General features: G+C 43.3%; 1 protein-coding gene across 2 annotated transcripts; it reads left to right on the top strand.

Annotated features, from left to right (window-relative positions):
• Nucleotides 1–5,849: 5,849 nt before the first annotated feature.
• On the top strand, nucleotides 5,850–16,130 carry LOC129859741 (inositol-3-phosphate synthase 1-A-like). Of its 2 annotated transcripts, none has more exons than XM_055929853.1 (11): nucleotides 5,850–6,135; nucleotides 11,460–11,575; nucleotides 11,668–11,829; nucleotides 12,758–12,890; nucleotides 13,241–13,434; nucleotides 13,556–13,705; nucleotides 13,787–14,002; nucleotides 14,249–14,413; nucleotides 14,597–14,710; nucleotides 14,788–15,005; nucleotides 15,175–16,130. In XM_055929853.1, the coding sequence occupies exons 2-11, from the start codon at nucleotides 11,462–11,464 to the stop codon at nucleotides 15,362–15,364; spliced, it is 1,656 nt and encodes a 551-aa protein (XP_055785828.1). In that variant the 5' UTR covers nucleotides 5,850–6,135; nucleotides 11,460–11,461; the 3' UTR covers nucleotides 15,365–16,130. The 2 variants fall into 2 exon arrangements, with proteins under 2 accessions (XP_055785828.1, XP_055785827.1); XM_055929852.1 differs by having other exon boundaries at nucleotides 5,851–6,135; nucleotides 11,453–11,575.
• The last annotated feature ends 1,184 nt before the right edge of the window (nucleotides 16,131–17,314 follow it).

Here is a 17,314-nt window from a genome sequence, read left to right as displayed (position 1 = left end):
CAGGTGAAGAAGCAGGATGTGGCGTTGCTGTGGAAGTACTGGGCTGACGTACTAACAAATTATTTAAAACGACGTTGGAGGCGGCTTATGGTAGAGAAATTAACATTCAATTCTCTGGCAACAGCTCTGGAGAAATGATCACTAACAGTGATGTAAACAAATTTGTGCACAAAATGTTGTGTGTATGACAAATTTCTGGGATATTTTATATCAGCTCATAAAACATGGGACCAACTGTCACGACTTCGGCCGAAGTCGATGCCTCTCCTTGTTCGGGTGGTGTTCGGCGGTCGACGTCACCGGGCTTCTAGTCATCGCCGATCCATTTGTCATTTTCCATTTGTTTTGTCTCGTTTTCCCACACACCTGGCTTTCATTTCCCAATTACTGGTCATGTACTTAACCCTCTGTTTCCCCCATGTCTTTGTGTGTGATTGTTCTTTGTTCAGGTCGGTATGTTCCGGCTGGTTTGTACCGGATGCTATTTATCACCTATGCTTTGTGGCAACCGTTTTTTTTGCACTTTGTAAATTGTTTACTTTATGCTGTCGAGTAAAGTGCGTTGTTTCACTCATCTCTGCTCTCCTGTGCCTGACTTCAATCACCAGCTACACCCAACACCCTGACACCAACACTTTCTATGTTGCGTTTATATTTTTGTTCAAAGTACATTCATTAATCTGACTTCATTATTATGTGAATGCTGTAGGCCCATAAGCATTTCCAACGTATCTATCCAAGGTAGCGAGCCTTGCGTCACCACTGAATACTATTAAGAGGCTAAGAGACAAAATAACTAATATCTTATGTCCTAGCATTAAATGATTGAGTTGACCTTAGCTCAGAGCTGCACAATTACACGCCAAGCATGTAGGATGTGTAGTGTGAATAACCCTTACCATTAGACCATTCAACAAATAATAATACAAAGAATTTTAGCTTCTCCGAAAAATGAGGACTACGGTTTCGTATCCATTTAAAAGTGATCAGATTTATTACAGTTTTGCAATAAGAATACAATTATCAAATGGTACATTTTTTATTTGATTTTATTTCACCTTTATTTAACCAGGTAGGCCAGTTGAGAACAAGATCTCATTTACAACTGCGACCTGGCCAAGATAAAGAAAAGCAGTGCGACAAAAACAACAACACAGAGTTACACATGGGATAAACAAACGTACAGTCAATAACACAATAGAAAAATGTATGTACAATGTGTGCAAATGTAGTAAGATTAGGGAGGTAAGGCAATAAATAGGCCATAGAGGCAAAGTAATAACAATTTAGCATTAACACTGGAGCGATAGATGTGCAGATGATGATGTGCAAGTAGAGATGCTGGGAGGCAAAATAGCAAAAACATATGGGGATGAGGTAATTGGGTGTGCTGTTTACAGATGGGCTCTCTACAGCTACAGTGATCATGTAAGCTGCTCTGACAGCTGATGCTTAAAGTTAGAGAGGGAGATATAAGTCTCCAGCTTCCGTGATTTTTGCAATTTGTTCCAGTCATTGGCAGCAGATAACTGGAAGGAAAGGCGGCCAAAGGAGGTGTTGGCTTTGGGGATGACTAGTGAAATATATACCTGCTGGAGCGCGTGCTACGGGTGGGTGTTGCTATGGTGACCAGTGAGCTGAGATAAGGCGGGGCTTTACCTAGCAAAGACTTATAGATGATCTGGAGCCAGTGGGTTTCGGCGACAAATTTGTAGCGAGGGCCAGCCAACGAGAGCATACAGGTCGCAGTGGTGGGTAGTATATGGGGCTTTGGTGACAAAACGGATGCCACTGTGATAGACTACATCCAGTTTGCTGAGTAGAGTGTTGGAGGCTATTTTGTAAATGACATCGCCGAAGTCAAGGACCGGTAGGATAGTCAGTTTTACGAGGGTATGTTTGGCAGCATGAGTGAAGGAGGCTTTGTTGCGAAATAGGAAGCCGATTCTACAGCTCATTTGCAGCTCTTTCAGAACATCAGCTGTCTGGATTTGGATGAAGGAGAACGGGGAGGACTTGGGCAAGTTTCGGCGGGGGGTGCAGAGCTGTTGGTTGGGGTAGTGGTAGCCAGGTGGAAAGCAGGGCCAGCTGTAGAAAAATGCTTATTGAAATGATTGATTATCGTAGATTTATCGGTGGTGACAGTGTTTTCTAGCAGCTTGGAGGAGGTGCTCTTAATCTCCATGGACTTTACAGTGTCCCAAAACTGTTTGTAATTAGTGCTACAGGATGCAAATTTCTGTTTGAAAAAGCTAGCCTTAGCTTTCCTAACTGACTGTGTATATTGGTTCCTGACTTCCCTGAAAAGTTGCATATCGCAGAGGCTATTTGATACTAATGCATTACGCCACAGGATGTTTTTGTGCTGGTCAAGGGCTGTCAAGTCTGGGGTGAACCAAGGGCTATATCTGTTCTTAGTTCTACATTTTTGGAATGGGGTATGCTTATTTAAGATGGTGAGGAAAGCACTTTTAAAGAACAACCAGGCATTCTCTACTGATGGGGTGAGGTCAATATCCTTCCAGAGTACCCGGGCCAGGTCGATTAGAAAGGTCTGCTCGCTGAACTGTTTTAGGGAGCGTTTGAGAGTGGTGAGGGGTGGTCGTATGAACGCGGACCCATTACTGACGCAGGCAATGAGGCAGTGATCGCTGAGATCCTGGTGGAAGACGGCCGAGGTGTATTTAGAAGGCAAGTTGGTCAGGATGATATCTATGAGGTAGCCCATGATTCCGGATTTGGGGTTGTACCTGGTAGATTCCTTGATAATTTGTGTGAGATTGAGGGCATCTATCTTAGATTGTAGGATGGCCGGGGTGTTAAGCATATCCCAGTTTAGGCCACCTAACAGTACGAACTCTGAAGATAGATGGGGGCAATCAATTCACATATGGTGTCCAGGGCACAGCTGGGGGCTGATGAGGGTCTATAACAAGCTGCAACGGTGTGAGACTTGTTTCTGGAAAGGTGGATTATTAGAAGTAGAAGCTCGAATTGTTTGGGCACGGACCTGGATAGTATGACAGAACTCTGCAGGCTATCTCTGCAGTAGATTGCAACTCCGCCCCCCTTTGGCAGTTCTATCTTGTCGGGAAAATGTTGTGTTTTGTGATGTAAATTTCAGAATTTTTGGTGGCCTTTTTGTGGATTCAGACACGGCTAGGAGATCAGGTTTAGCAGAGTGTGCTAAAGCAGTGAATAAAACAAACGTAGGTAGGAGGCTTCTGATGTTGACATGCATGAAACCAAGGTTTTTACGGTTACAGAACTCAACAAATGAGAGCTGTGGAATAGGTGTGATGCTGGAGGTTACAGGGCCTGGATTAACCTCTACATCACCAGAGGAACAGAGGAGGAGTAGGATAAGGGTATGGCTAAAAGCTATAAGAACTGGCCGTCTAGTGCGTTGGGAACAGAGAATAAAAGGAGTCGATTTCTGAGCATGGTCGATTAGATTCACGGCATAATGTACAGACAAGGGTATGGTAGGATGTGAGTACAGTTGAGCTAAACCTAGGCATTGAGTGACAATGAGAGCGTTTGTGTCTCTGGAGGCACCAGTTAAGCCAGGTGAGGTCTCCGCATGTGTAGGGGGTGGGACAAAAGAGCTATCTAAGGCATGTTGGGCAGGGCTGGGGGCTCTACAGTGAAATAAAACAATATTAACTAACCTAAACAGCAGTAGACAAAGTATATTGACATTAGGGAGAGGCATACATACCATACCACAAATCTTTAATGTCATAACATACAAAAATATCTCAAAGTCTATAGGCTAACTTTAAAACACTATAGTGTAATGGAATGCTACACCAGGAGACTGGTCTACAATGTTTCAGTTTCAAGTTTTAATGTCACGTGCACAAGTACAGTGAAATATCTTTCTTGCAAGATCTAAACCCAACAAAGCAGTAATCAATAGCAATGTAATACTAAAAATAACATAAGGTAGTACAAAAAAAACACATGAGAAATAGAAATGAGAACACTGGAAAGTAAGTTAGCATACTACATATTTACAGGGTCAGTCAGTTCCAGTACCATATTTACAATGTGCAGGGACGCTGGAGTGATAGAGGTAGATATGTATAGGGGTAAGGTGACTAGGCATCAGGATATACAGTACCGTGGAAAAGTATTTGCCCCTTTCTGATTTTCTCTATTTTTGCATATTTTTTCACTGAAAGTTATCAGATCTTCAACCAATACCTAATATTAGATCAGTTGAGTTTACAAATAAATTAAATAATTATACTTATTTTATTTATAAATTAACAAAGTTGTGTAACATCCAATCCCCCTTACACTCAATAACTGGTTGTGTCACCTTTAGCTGCAATGAGTGAAGCCAAATGCTTCCTGTAGTTGTTGATCTGTCTCTGACATCTCTGTGGAGGAATTTTGGCTTCTGATAGGATAATTGACATCATCAGAGTCAATTGGAGGTGTACCTGTGGATGTATTTCAAGGCCTACCTTCAAACTCAGTGCCGCTTTGCTTGACATCATGGGAAAATGAAAAGAAATCAGCCAAGACCTCAGAAAAAAAATTGTAGACCTCCACAAGTCTGGTTCATCCTTGGAAGCAATTTCCAAACGCCTGAAGGTACCACGTTCATCTGTACAAACAATAGTACGCAATTATAAACACCATGTTACCAAGCAGCCGCCATACCGCTCAGGAAGGAGATGCATTCTGTCTCCTACAGATGAACGTACTTTTGTGCGAAAAGTGCAAATCAATCCCAGAACAACAGCAAAGGACCTTGTGAAGATGCTGGAGGAAACAGGTACAAAAGTATGTATATTCACAGTAAAACGAGTCCGATATCAACATGACCTGAAAGGCCGCTCAGCAAGGAAGAAGCCACTGCTCCAAAACCGCCATAAAAAAGCCAGACTACGGTTTGTAACTGCACATGGGGACAAAGATCATACTTTTTGGAGAAATGTCTTCTGATCTGATAAAACAAAAATAGAACTGTTTGGCCATAATGACCATCGTTATGTTTGGAGGAAAAAGGGGGATGCTTGCAAGCCGGAGAACACCATCCCAACCGTGAAGCACGGGGGAGGCAGCATCATGTTGTGGGGGTGCTTTGCTGCAGGAGGGACTGGTGCACTTCACAAAATAGATGGCATCATGAGGAAGGGAAATTATGTGGATATATTGAAGCAACATCTCAAGACATCAGTCAGGAAGTTAAAGCTTGGTCTTAAATGTGTCTTCCAAATGGACAATGACCCCAAGCATACTTCCAAAGTTGTGGCAAAATGGCTTAAGGACAACCAAGTCAAGGTATTGGAGTGGCCATCACAAAGTCCTGACCTCAATCCTATAGAACATTTGTGGGCAGAACTGAAAAAGCGTGTGCGAGCAAGGAGGCCTACAAACCTGACTCAGTTACACCAGCTCTGTCAGGAGAAATGGGCCAAAATTTACCCAACTTATTGGAGGAAGCTTGTGGAAGTCTATCCGAAACGTTTGATCCAAGTTAAACAATTCAAAGGCAATGCTACCAAATACTAATTGAGTGTATGTAAACTTCTGACCCACTGGGAATGTGATGAAATAAATAAAAGCTGAAATAAATCATCCTCTCTACTATTATTCTGACATTTCACATTTTAAGAGTGTGAAATGTCAGAATAATAGTAGAGAGGATGATTTATTTCAGCTTTTATTTCTAACTGACCTAAGACAAGGAATTCTTGAGGATTAAATGTCAGGAATGGTGAAAAACTGAATTTAAATGTACTTGGCTAAGGTGTATGTAAACTTCCGACTTCAACCGTATATGTAAATGCCGGGATTTTGCATAGACACTCCTCTGCCTACAAGTAGCCATTCCGGCTCTGCCACTAAGCTATCTATAAATGAACGGGGCTCTAAGGGATATGCTCGTGCACTCGCAATAGCAAAATTGGAACAGCGCATCTTCATTCCACTTCGGCTCACTTGACGAATTGAAGAGGTCGGGCTGCGCATGAGAACGAACGATTTACTAGGCTATTAGATAAAATATAACAGAAAAATCTAAACAAGCAAGCTATCAAATCAACGAAGAACCGTCCGTAACCTATCACTGTTGTTTAGAAGAGAAAGTTCCATCTCCTGACTCCAACGTATTCCACGGTAAGTAGACTAAAGTGCGTAGGCTTTAAGTGCGTACTAGGCTTTTTTTTTTACTACTAAAGTGAATTCCCACTGTCGAAGTTCCGCAATAGGAGCTACGATGCTAATATCTGTGCATACATAGGTTACTATTCAGAATTGTGTTTTGTAGGCTACAGTAGGTGTCACCGATTAGCCTGAAACTCCGTGTCATGCATTCACAATCTAACGGTAGTGCTGTACAGTGTATAAGCATCAACTCGCTTGTCAAGTCTGACAAGTTTAGGATTTCTCCTTTTCAGCCATCAATTTCCTTTGTGTTTCATGTAGCCTGTTGTCACTGGATCGATTGCGTTCATTTTACGCTGGCGACTCGAACCCAATCTTGCTTGTGTCATTAGTTTGTCCCCGTTAACGTTTAGTAATGACCTTTCACACACTCTCCAGTAATGGCCCTAATAGACTCAAAGCAATACAATGTTTTTTTTGCATCTCAGGCGATTTTGGGGGTAGCCCAAACCCGCATTCGAACCCTGGCCCAGCGACTATCAAGCCAATACCTTTGAACCGCTACGCCAAGAGATCCGAACCTCTTGACAAGGTGGCTAGGTATTGGTTAAGGTTGCTATATTACTTCCTTCCGGAGAGCTATCCCCACTCCTCTCTATACCAGTGGTTCCCAACCTTTTTCAGTTTCCAAACCACCAACTGAATTTTGCTGTTGTTGAATCAATGTTGAAAATTGGATTGCATTTGTAAAAAGGCAGCAATGTAGAATTCGTTTTTTTCACCCATTTTTTTATTATTTTTTATTAACCTAAATCCAATGTTATGTGAAATGTTCTGGTGATTTCATGTTAGTTGACAACTCAACGAAATGTTAATAAAAAATAGACATTGAACTGATGTATGTACCCAGTTGGTCACGTGTACATGCCTCTGCGAGGGCGCCATCCAACATCTGACACCAACTTCACCCCGGGTACAGCGACTGTCAAACAACTGCTTTAACCGTTAGGCCAAGAGATCAGAACCTCTTGATGAGGCCTATGTAGGCTATAGATGGGTGTAATCTAGAGCCAGGCAGGAAAAAAAGTGACTATAAGGGGACTATTTTCACAGTGTTCGGACAAAAACTTAAAATACCTGAATTCCAACAAATGCCCGATATCCACTCATTATTTGTTTGTGCCAGTAGGCTACAACGTTTTATATCGTCATCCATTGTCTGTTACATTTGTCAGAATTGTATTTTTAACAATTTAGACAGCCGTTTCTAATATACAGTAAGTAGGGCCAAAAACTCTCACATCAACACCATTATCCCAGAAACCCTAGACCCACTCCAATTTGCATACCGCACCAACAGTTCCACAGTTCCACAGATGATGCAATCTCCATTGCACTCCACACTGCCCTTTCCCACCTGGACAAAAGGAACACATGTGAGAATGCTATTCATTGACTACAGCTCAGCATTCAACACCATAGTGCCCTCAAAGCTCATCAATAAGCTAAGGACCCTGGGACTAAACACCTCCCTCTGCAACTGGATCCTGGACTTCCTGACGGGCCACCCCCAGGTGGTAAGGGTAGGTAACAACACATCCGCCACGCTGACCCTCAACACGGGGGCCCCTCGGGGTGCGTGCTCAGTCCCCTCCTGTACTCCCTGTTCACTCATGACTGCACGACTCCAACACCATCAGTAAGTTTGCCGATGACACAACAGTGGTAGGCCTGATCACCGACAACAATGAGACAGCCTATAGGGAGGAGGTCAGAGCCCTGACCATGTGGTACAAGGACAACAACCTCTCCCTCAATGTGATCACAACAAAGGAGATTGTGGACTGCAGGAAAAGGAGGACCGAGTACGCCCCCATTCTCATTGACAGGGCTGTAGTGGAGCAGGTTGAGAGCATCAAGTTCTTTTGCGTCCACATTTTTATTTATTTTATTTATTTCACCTTTATTTAACCAGGTAGGCTAGTTGAGAACAAGTTCTCATTTGCAACTGCGACCTGGCCAAGATAAAGCATAGCAGTGTGAACAGACAACAACACAGAGTTACACATGGAGTAAACAATAAACAAGTCAATAACATGGTAGAAAAAAAAAGAGAATCTATATACAATGTGTGCAAAAGGCATGAGGTAGGCAATAAATCGAGTAATTACAATTTAGCAGATTAACACTGGAGTGATAAATCATCAGATGATCATGTGCAAGAAGAGATACTGGTGTGCAAAAGAGCAGAAAAGTAAATGAATAAAAGCAGTATGGGGGGTGAGGTAGGTAAATTGGGTGGGTAGTTTACAGATGGACTATGTACAGCTGCAGCGATCGGTTAGCTGCTCGGATAGCAGATTTTTAAAGTTGTTGAGGGAGATAAAAGTCTCCAACTTCAGAGATTTTTGCAATTCGTTCCAGTCGCAGGCAGCAGAGAACTGGAAGGAAAGGCGTCCAAATGAGGTTTTGGCTTTAGGGAGGATCAGTGAGATACACCTGCTGGAGCGCGTGCTACGGGTGGGTGTAGCCATTGTGAACTGAGATAAGGCGGCACTTTACCTAGCATAGCCTTGTAGATGACCTGGAGCCAGTGGGTCTGACGATGAACATGTAGCCAGGGCCAGCCGACTAGGGCATACAGGTCGCAGTGGTGGGTCGTATAAGGTGCTTTAGTAACAAAACGGATGGCACTGTGATAAACTGCATCCAGTTTGCTGAGTAGAGTATTGGAAGCTATTTTGTAGATGACATCGACGAAGTCGAGGATCGGTAGGATAGTCAGTTTTACTAGGGTAAGTTTGGCGGCGTGAGTGAAGGAGGCTTTGTTGCGGAATAGAAAGCCGACTCTAGATTTGATTTTGGATTGGAGATGTTTGATATGAGTCTGGAAGGAGAGTTTGCAGTCTAGCCAGACACCTAGGTACTTATAGATGTCCACATATTCTAGGTCGGAACCGTCCAGGGTGGTGATGCTAGTCGGGCGTGCGGGTGCAGGCAGCGAACGGTTGAAAAGCATGCATTTGGTTTTACTAGCGTTTAAGAGCAGTTGGAGGCCATGGAAGGAGTGTTGTATGGCATTGAAGCTCGTTTGGAGGTTAGATAGCACAGTGTCCAAGGAAGGGCCGGAAGTATACAGAATGGTGTCGTCTGCATAGAGGTGGATCAGGGAATCGCCCGCAGCAAGAGCAACATCATTGATGTATACAGAGAAAAGAGTCGGCCCGAGAATTGAACCCTGTGGTACCCCCATAGAGACTGCCAGAGGACCGGACAACATGCCCTCCGATTTGACACACTGAACTCTGTCTGCAAAGTAGTTGGTGAACCAGGCAAGGCAGTCATTAGAAAAACCGAGGCTACTGAGTCTGCCGATAAGAATATGGTGATTGACAGAGTCGAAAGCCTTGGCCAGGTCAATGAAGACGGCTGCACAGTAATGTCTTTTATCGATGGCGGTTATGACATCGTTTAGTACCTTGACCGCCTCGGAAACCGGATTGCACAGCGGAGAAGGTACGGTGGGATTCGAGATGGTCAGTGATCTGTTTGTTGACTTGGCTTTCGAAGACCTTAGATAGGCAGGGCAGGATGGATATAGGTCTGTAACAGTTTGGGTCCAGGGTGTCTCCCCCTTTGAAGAGGGGGATGACCACGGCAGCTTTCCAATCCTTGGGGATCTCAGATGATACGAAGGAGAGGTTGAACAGGCTGGTAATAGGGGGTGCGACAATGGCGGCGGACAGTTTCAGAAATAGGGGGTCCAGATTGTCAAGCCCAGCTGATTTGTATGGGTCCAGGTTTTCCAGCTCTTTCAGAACATCTGCTATCTGGATATGGGTAAAGGAGAAGCTGGGGAGGCTTGGGCGAGTACATCACCAACAAACTAAGATGGTCCAAGCACACTAAGATAGTCGTGAAGAGGGCACGACAAAACCTATTCCCCCTCAGGAGACTGAAAAGATTTGGCATGAGTCCTTAGAGCCTCAAAAGGTTTTACAGCTGCACCTTCGAGAGCATCCTGACGGGTTGCATCCCTGCCTGGTATGGCAACTGCTCGGCTTCTGACTGCAAGCCACTACAGAGGGTAGTGCGTACGGCCCAGTACATCACCGGGGCCAAGCTTCCTGCCATGCAGGACCTCTATACCAGGTGGTGTCAGAGGAAGGCCCTACAAATTGGCAAAGACTCCAGCCACCCTAGACATAGACTGTTCTCTCTGCTACTGCACGGCAAGCAGTACTGGAGCGCCAAGTCTAGGTCCAAGAGGCTTCTAAACATCTTCTACCCCCAGGCCATAAGACACCTGAACAGCTAATCAAAGGGCTACCCAGACTATCCCCCCCCCCCCCCCCCCCCCCCCCACACCTCCACACTGCTACTCTCTGTTATTATCTAGACGCTAATCTACCTACATGTACAATCACCTCGACACTGGTGCCTCCGCACATTGACTCTGTATCGGTACCCCCTGTATATAGCCCCGCTATTGTTATTTACTGTGTTGTCTAATTATTTGTTATACTTATTTCTTACTTAAGGTATTTTCTTAAAACTGCAAGTTAAGGGCTTGTAAGTAAGGTTTACCTACACCTGTTCAATTCGGGGTAAGGGGCAAATAAAAATCGATTTGAAGCCCCAATGCAATTCTGAAGTCTATTGGGCCTACATCCACAAACTGATTTTGCTGTATATTCTAAAATTAATGAATCATTGTCTTTTGTTGAAATTATAACGACATTCCAACCATGTTCACCATTATCCAGTCCAATTGTGGCATGATTCCACCATTTATCAGTTTGCATCAGTTTCAATGCAGGACTTTTATTTTGAAGGCGAACCGCTGATTCGACTATTGACTTTACAGTCAATAGTCTGTAATACTTGTAGCGTATCACTATCGGAAGTGCAGCGTTCCGACAGAAGTTTCACTTGAATTCAAGTGAGAATCTCTGAGAAAATGTTGTTACTCCAGTTGTGACGTTTCACCACTAACGTTTCATCTTTTCAACCAAAAGATGACAAATACGCTTTTGACAATTAGCCTCTAAACGTATTAATGCAGATAGTTTGACCATATTGTCAATGTTAAGCGAGCTAGCTAATTTTTTTTTATTTGCATCGTTAGCTACCTAATCAATTTATTCAGTCTATACTTATTTTTTAAATGTTATTTTTTTTTAAATTATATTTGTGGAAATTAAGTTATTCAAATAAATAAATGAAGCCATAGAACTCCTAGGCTGTCTTAAAATCTCCCCTAACTCTCCTGTTGCACTCTCTACCACTCTTTCTCTTTGTCTCTCTGCCTCTGTCACTCTCTCTCAAGCCTGCAGTCATGACTGAGAACATTCGTATCAACAATCCCAATGTGAAGTACACAGATACACACATCGAGGCTCAATACTGCTACCATACTACTGCTGTACGCAGGGACGGAGACACACTCACAGTGAGTCACACACACACACACACACACACACACACACCAGCATCATCTATCTCATTTCTAACTGTGTAACTCTCTCGACTCCACCCCTCCAGGTGACCCCGTCCGTTAGTGAGCTTGAGTTCCGTACTGAACGACGTGTCCCCAAGCTGGGGGTGATGCTAGTTGGCTGGGGAGGAAACAATGGGACCACCGTCACCGCTGCTGTCCTGGCCAACAGACTGGGACTCACCTGGAAAACCAAAACTGGAGAACAGGTAAGGTGGTGTGTGTGTCTCATTGATCCTACTTTGTAACTGTTTTTTGGCCTATTTTCCAAAGAAATGTCTCTTCCCTGATGCAGAGCCTCATTATACCCCTAATTCAGTGATGGGTTCACACACACACACTGATATGATGGGTTTCGTGGAGTGTTAAGGGCTTAATATTGACTGACACACTAATGTTTACAACACAGGCAGTCCTTTACCTTATATTTTATTTTACCTTTATTTAACTAGGCAAGTCAGTTAAGAACAAATTCTTATATTCAATGATGGCCTAGGAACAGTGGGTAAACTGCCTTGTTCGGGGGCAGAACAGAGTTCTACCTTGTCAGCTCAGGGATTCGATCTTGCAACCTTTCGGTTACAAGTTCAATGCTCTAACCACTAGGCTACCTGCCACCCCGGGGCATAATTACTGGGCATCATTACTTCCCCAAATGTGAGTTCTTTTTTTTCCTGTTTGAAAGAATCCCTCAAATCATTCTCCATTTAATGCAGGGATAGTCAAAGTTGGGGTCACGACTCCTAGTGGGGTCCCGGGGGGAATTGCAGTGGGTTCGCCAAAACAAATTTAAAAGTAAACATTACTGAATAGGATAATATAAAATGTTTTTGAGAAAGATCATTTGAAAAATAATTGAGTGCATTTTATTTATTGGTTTTCTTAATTCTGATAAGAGAGATGAAAATGTAGTGAATTGAAGGATATTTGTTGACGTACAAATCCCAATTTTAAAAAATAAATACATTTAAATGGTAAATTTAAGGTTGTGTCATTAGATTTTGGGTGGGGTTGGCTGAAATTCTGGGGGGGGGAGTCCCTGTGTAAAAAGTTTGAATACCACTGATTTAATGTGTTATTATTCAATACTTATTTATTTTTGTTCTGTCTGTCTTATTACCCTCTCCCCCTTCCCAGAAAGCCAACTACTACGGTTCCCTCTTCCAGTCCTCAACTGTGTGTTTAGGTCCGGGGCCAGATGGAAAGGAAGTTAACATTCCGTTCCGTGACCTCTTACCCATGGTGCACCCTAATGATATCGTCTTTGATGGTAAAGGAGTGTGTGTGGGCATGTCTGTGTGTGTCTGTATGTAATCAGAGAAGGAATGCTGACCCTAGGTCAATTCTTCAGGCGCCACTGTGGAGAAAGAGAAGGTAAAAGGCTCCATGTGGAATGTCTGTCTGCCAGGCTGGTTTTTTAACCTCCTGTTTAACTCTATCAGTTTATCTAGCACCATTATTCAGCACTGCCCTGGAGGCAGAGGTACAGTATACACCTCTGGTCCTCTAGTCTAACTGGTCCTCTATGTTCTTTTGGGCCTGTCTGACAGGTTTTCTTTCAAGAGACATTAGATTTGTAAAACGTTAGCTAACTAATTAAATAAAGAGAGTGTGTGTCAGGCTGGGACATCTCATCCATGGACCTGGGCAGTGCGATGGAGAGAGCCGAGGTCCTTGATTGGTCCCTCCAGGAGAAGCTCCGCCCACACATGAGCTACCTCCGACCCAGAGCCTCCATCTATATCCCAGAATTCATAGCTGCCAACCAGGCGGGCCGAGCAGACAACGTTCTGAAAGGGACCATGGCTGAACAGGTACGCCCAATCCCAAGTAGTGTGTGTGCGCCTCGTACACCCTGTCCCCTAACCCCTTATCTCTTACCCCATAGACCCTATGTGTCTCTGTCTGAGTAGTGATTCTTCTCTCTCCCTCCAGGTGGAGCAGATCAGAGCAGACATTCAGGACTTCCGGCATTCAAGCGGTGTGGAGAAGGTCATCGTTTTGTGGACGGCCAACACTGAACGTTTCTGTGACCTCACAGCCGGGGTCAACGACACGGCCAAGAATCTCCTGGCTGCCATACAGGTAGAGATCTGACAGATCTATTCTGTCTCTTTCTCGCTCTTTTACTCTCTCTCTTTTACACTCTCTCTCTGTCTCTATCAGTCAGGTGGGGAGGTGTCTCCCTCTACTTTGTTTGCCGTAGCCAGTATCCTGGAGGGCTGTGCCTACATTAACGGTTCTCCCCAGAACACATTTGTCCCTGGGGCGATAGAGCTGGCTGTGGAGAGAAACGTGTTCATAGCAGGAGATGACTTCAAGTCTGGTCAGACAAAGATCAAGTCAGTCCTGGTCGACTTCCTCATCAGTGCTGGGATCAAGGTGAGAGGTCGACCCAGTCCATTTCATATTTCATTCACTTTAATCGGACTTCTGTTACATGAACAGTCCTCGTTCCACTTGTAAAATGACGAAGTACATAATTATACAATTACTAAGTTATTCTAAAATTACTATATAACATGTTAACACTGTTATTACAATGATAGCACCAAGGTATAAGAGCAATTTCATGTGTGTAAACACTAGGTTAATACCAGACTGTACAATAACGTGTTGCCATGACAGCCCACCTCCATTGTCAGCTACAATCACCTTGGCAACAACGATGGTATGAACCTCTCAGCACCGCAGCAGTTCCGCTCCAAGGAGATCTCCAAGAGCAATGTGGTGGATGACATGGTCAACTCCAACCCTATACTGTACCACAAAGGGGAGAAACCTGACCACTGTGTAAGTTTGTGGGTGTTTTTGTGTGTGTACCACAGAGAAACCTGATCTGCGTTAAGAGTTGAATGTGTGTGTTTTTTCATACCTGGTAGATATCAATTGCATTTTGTTTTACTAAGTGGCAGAAAGGATCTGTAGTTTTTCTTGAGAAAAACTTGACTCAGTTGTCTTGCTGCGTGTGTGTAGGTGGTGATTAAATATGTGCCGTATGTGGGGGACAGTAAGAGGGCGATGGATGAATACACCTCTGAGATCATGATGGGAGGAACCAACACTATCGCAATGCACAACACCTGTGAGGTGAGTCTCTCTCTCTCACACACACACACACACCTACACCTCGACCTGATTTTTCTAACAAAGGTGTCTCTCTCCAGGACTCTCTGCTAGCCAGCCCTATCATCCTGGACCTGGTCCTCCTCACAGAGTTGTGTCAGCGTGTATGTGTTCGGCCCCAAGGATCAGAGACCTTCCAGTCCTTCCACAGTGTCCTGGCTATCCTCTCCTTCATGTGTAAAGCTCCCCTCGTTCCCCCTGGGGCCCCGCTGGTCAATGCTTACTTCAGACAGAGAGCCTGCATTGAGAACATCATGAGGTCAGAACACACACCACCCTGTCTTGTTAGGGATTTGTCTTAGTGGTCACCAATCGTAATGTTTGTTACTGAACTTCCTGTCTCTATTGTCCAACAAAATGTTGTGCTGGTCTCTGTGGTTATATGCATTCAGTTTTGCAACTGACTAGGTATCCCTTTTCCCTTTCAGAGCGTGCCTTGGTCTCCCCCCTCAGAACCACATGCACCTGGAGCACAAGCTGCAGAGGGGCTTCCTGCCTCGCCACGACAACCGTATCTACGACAATGTGGCTACCAAGATGGTCCTAAGCACCGGTTACCACGCCTCCCAACAGAATGGTGTCTGCGCACACGTGGTGAAAGAGGCAACGATTGGATAATGGTTGCAGATTAGGTCTCTGTCATCATGGGGAAGATTCTAGAAGTGTCCACAGCCATAGAGAAACAATTACATCCATAGTTTAGTTTATTAGGATCCCCATTAGCTGTTGCGCATGCAGCATCTACTCTTCCTGGGGTTACACAATATTACATATTCAGATACTTATATACAGTGCAGTTAAATTAGATCCATAGAAAGTTAACCAAACTCTTTATACAGCATACTGTATGATCATGTTTTATTTGGCCTATTTGTTTAAGATGCATACAGTAGGAAAAATTGGCTCAAACCATTGTAACTTTTGGATGACCAGTTTAATATTCTGTGGTTGTAGACTCGTATTGCTCATACATACAAACTTAACCAATCTCTGTTCTTGTATTTGTTCCAATGACATGTAAAATGCAATGTTACCCTACCATCCCTACCCTGCTTGGAGTAAACTAACGGACAACAATACTACTTCTGCTACTTACAGCTATTTTCGCTCACATCTACGATACCTGTATTTAAACAATTATACATATATTTCTAATTTCTCCTTCAAGTGCTGGATTTTCGCCCACAGCGGCCAATCCACCATTCATTCTGATCGTAAATCCAACCCTCCAGTGTCCACAGATTAACCCATCTTTCCCAGTATAATGCCATTTTTATATTTCCTTTTGCAATACATCCCTCCATTTTACTATGATGTCTTTTGAGTCCTTGTAACATTTCTACCGATATTGCCAAAAAAATAAATACTTTACCCAAGAGTATAATCATATTTCCCATTGACTGATCTGAAAAAACACGATCTCCTAACAATACAGTTTCCATGTTCCTGATATTATGACATAACAACCATCCCTGGACCTGACTCAAAGTGAGCCACCAATAGACAGAACCAGAAAATATATTCTAGTGATTCTGCTTCCTCGTGGCAGAGTCTGCACAAGGCTGACTGGTCAATGTCCCATATATTGAGCATTATTTTTGTAGCAAGTATTTTATGTAATAGCTTAAATTGAAACAAACGGATTGTGTATGTCAGTTCATAGACCCGATGCCAAGGTATTGGGACATCAAAAACCTCTTCCCAAATGACTAGAATTTTTATACAGTACTGCTGTCAAACCTTTTGACGACAGTTTTTTTTCTTTCTCTATCAGTACATTTTCTCTATCAGTACACCATATTATTTGCTGTAAAATTAGATCTGCCTTTTCTGGAGGATGAAATTGTAATACTTTAAAAAGGAGAATACTTTACTTTAAAACAGGGATCCATTGTGAATCCAATGAAAATGTAAGGTTTTAATATGCAAAAAGGCTAAGAGCCCACTCAAACAGGATGGGCCTCTCTTAGTAGCTTGCTAGAAAACCAATTTGTATGTAGATACAATGGAGGCTTTAAGAGAGGTTTAATGCCGTAATATTTAATAGTTTTAACCCTACAAACTTATATTGGTCATATAAATATGCTCGTTTAACTTTATCTGGTTTGCCATTCCAAATAAGGTGAATACCCCCCCCCCATGATTTGAAAAAGGATTCTCCTGGAGATGGTAGAGCCATGGAATAAGTATGTAAACTGCAATATCACAAGATAATTAAATCAGGGAAATCTTCCCTTAAATGGATAGGCGTTTCCCTTTCCACTGTTTCAAGATTCTATCTATTTTGCTTTTGATCGAAGTTAGTTGCAAGATTGCTCAACTTTTCCAGGATATGTTACATCTAGCACATCAACTTCACCATCCGCCCATTTAAAATCGGGTGACCACATGGCAATTTAAAGTCTGTATCTTTTAGAGACCCAATCCGTAATATACAGTTGAAGTTGGAAGTTTAGATACACTTAGGTTAGAGTCATTAAAACTAGTTTTTCAACCACTCCATATATTTATTGTTAACTATAGTTTGTTTTGGCAAGTCGGTTAGGACTCGGTTAGGATCTACTTTGT

The sequence above is a fragment of the Salvelinus fontinalis genome, chromosome 7 (assembly GCF_029448725.1).
Source record: "Salvelinus fontinalis isolate EN_2023a chromosome 7, ASM2944872v1, whole genome shotgun sequence".
Lineage (NCBI taxonomy): Eukaryota > Metazoa > Chordata > Actinopteri > Salmoniformes > Salmonidae > Salvelinus > Salvelinus fontinalis.
The sequence above is the reverse complement of the archived record's forward strand: the minus strand, read 5'-3'. Positions and strand labels throughout refer to the sequence as shown.

Coding starts and splice junctions, on each gene's coding strand:
- LOC129859741 (XM_055929853.1), top strand. CDS start 11,462: ATGACTGAGAACATTCGTATCAACAATCCCAATGTGAAGTACACAGAT. Junction 11,830..12,757: donor AAACCAAAACTGGAGAACAG/GTAAGGTGGTGT, acceptor CCCCCTTCCCAG/AAAGCCAACTACTACGGTTC. Junction 13,706..13,786: donor ATCTCCTGGCTGCCATACAG/GTAGAGATCTGA, acceptor TGTCTCTATCAG/TCAGGTGGGGAGGTGTCTCC.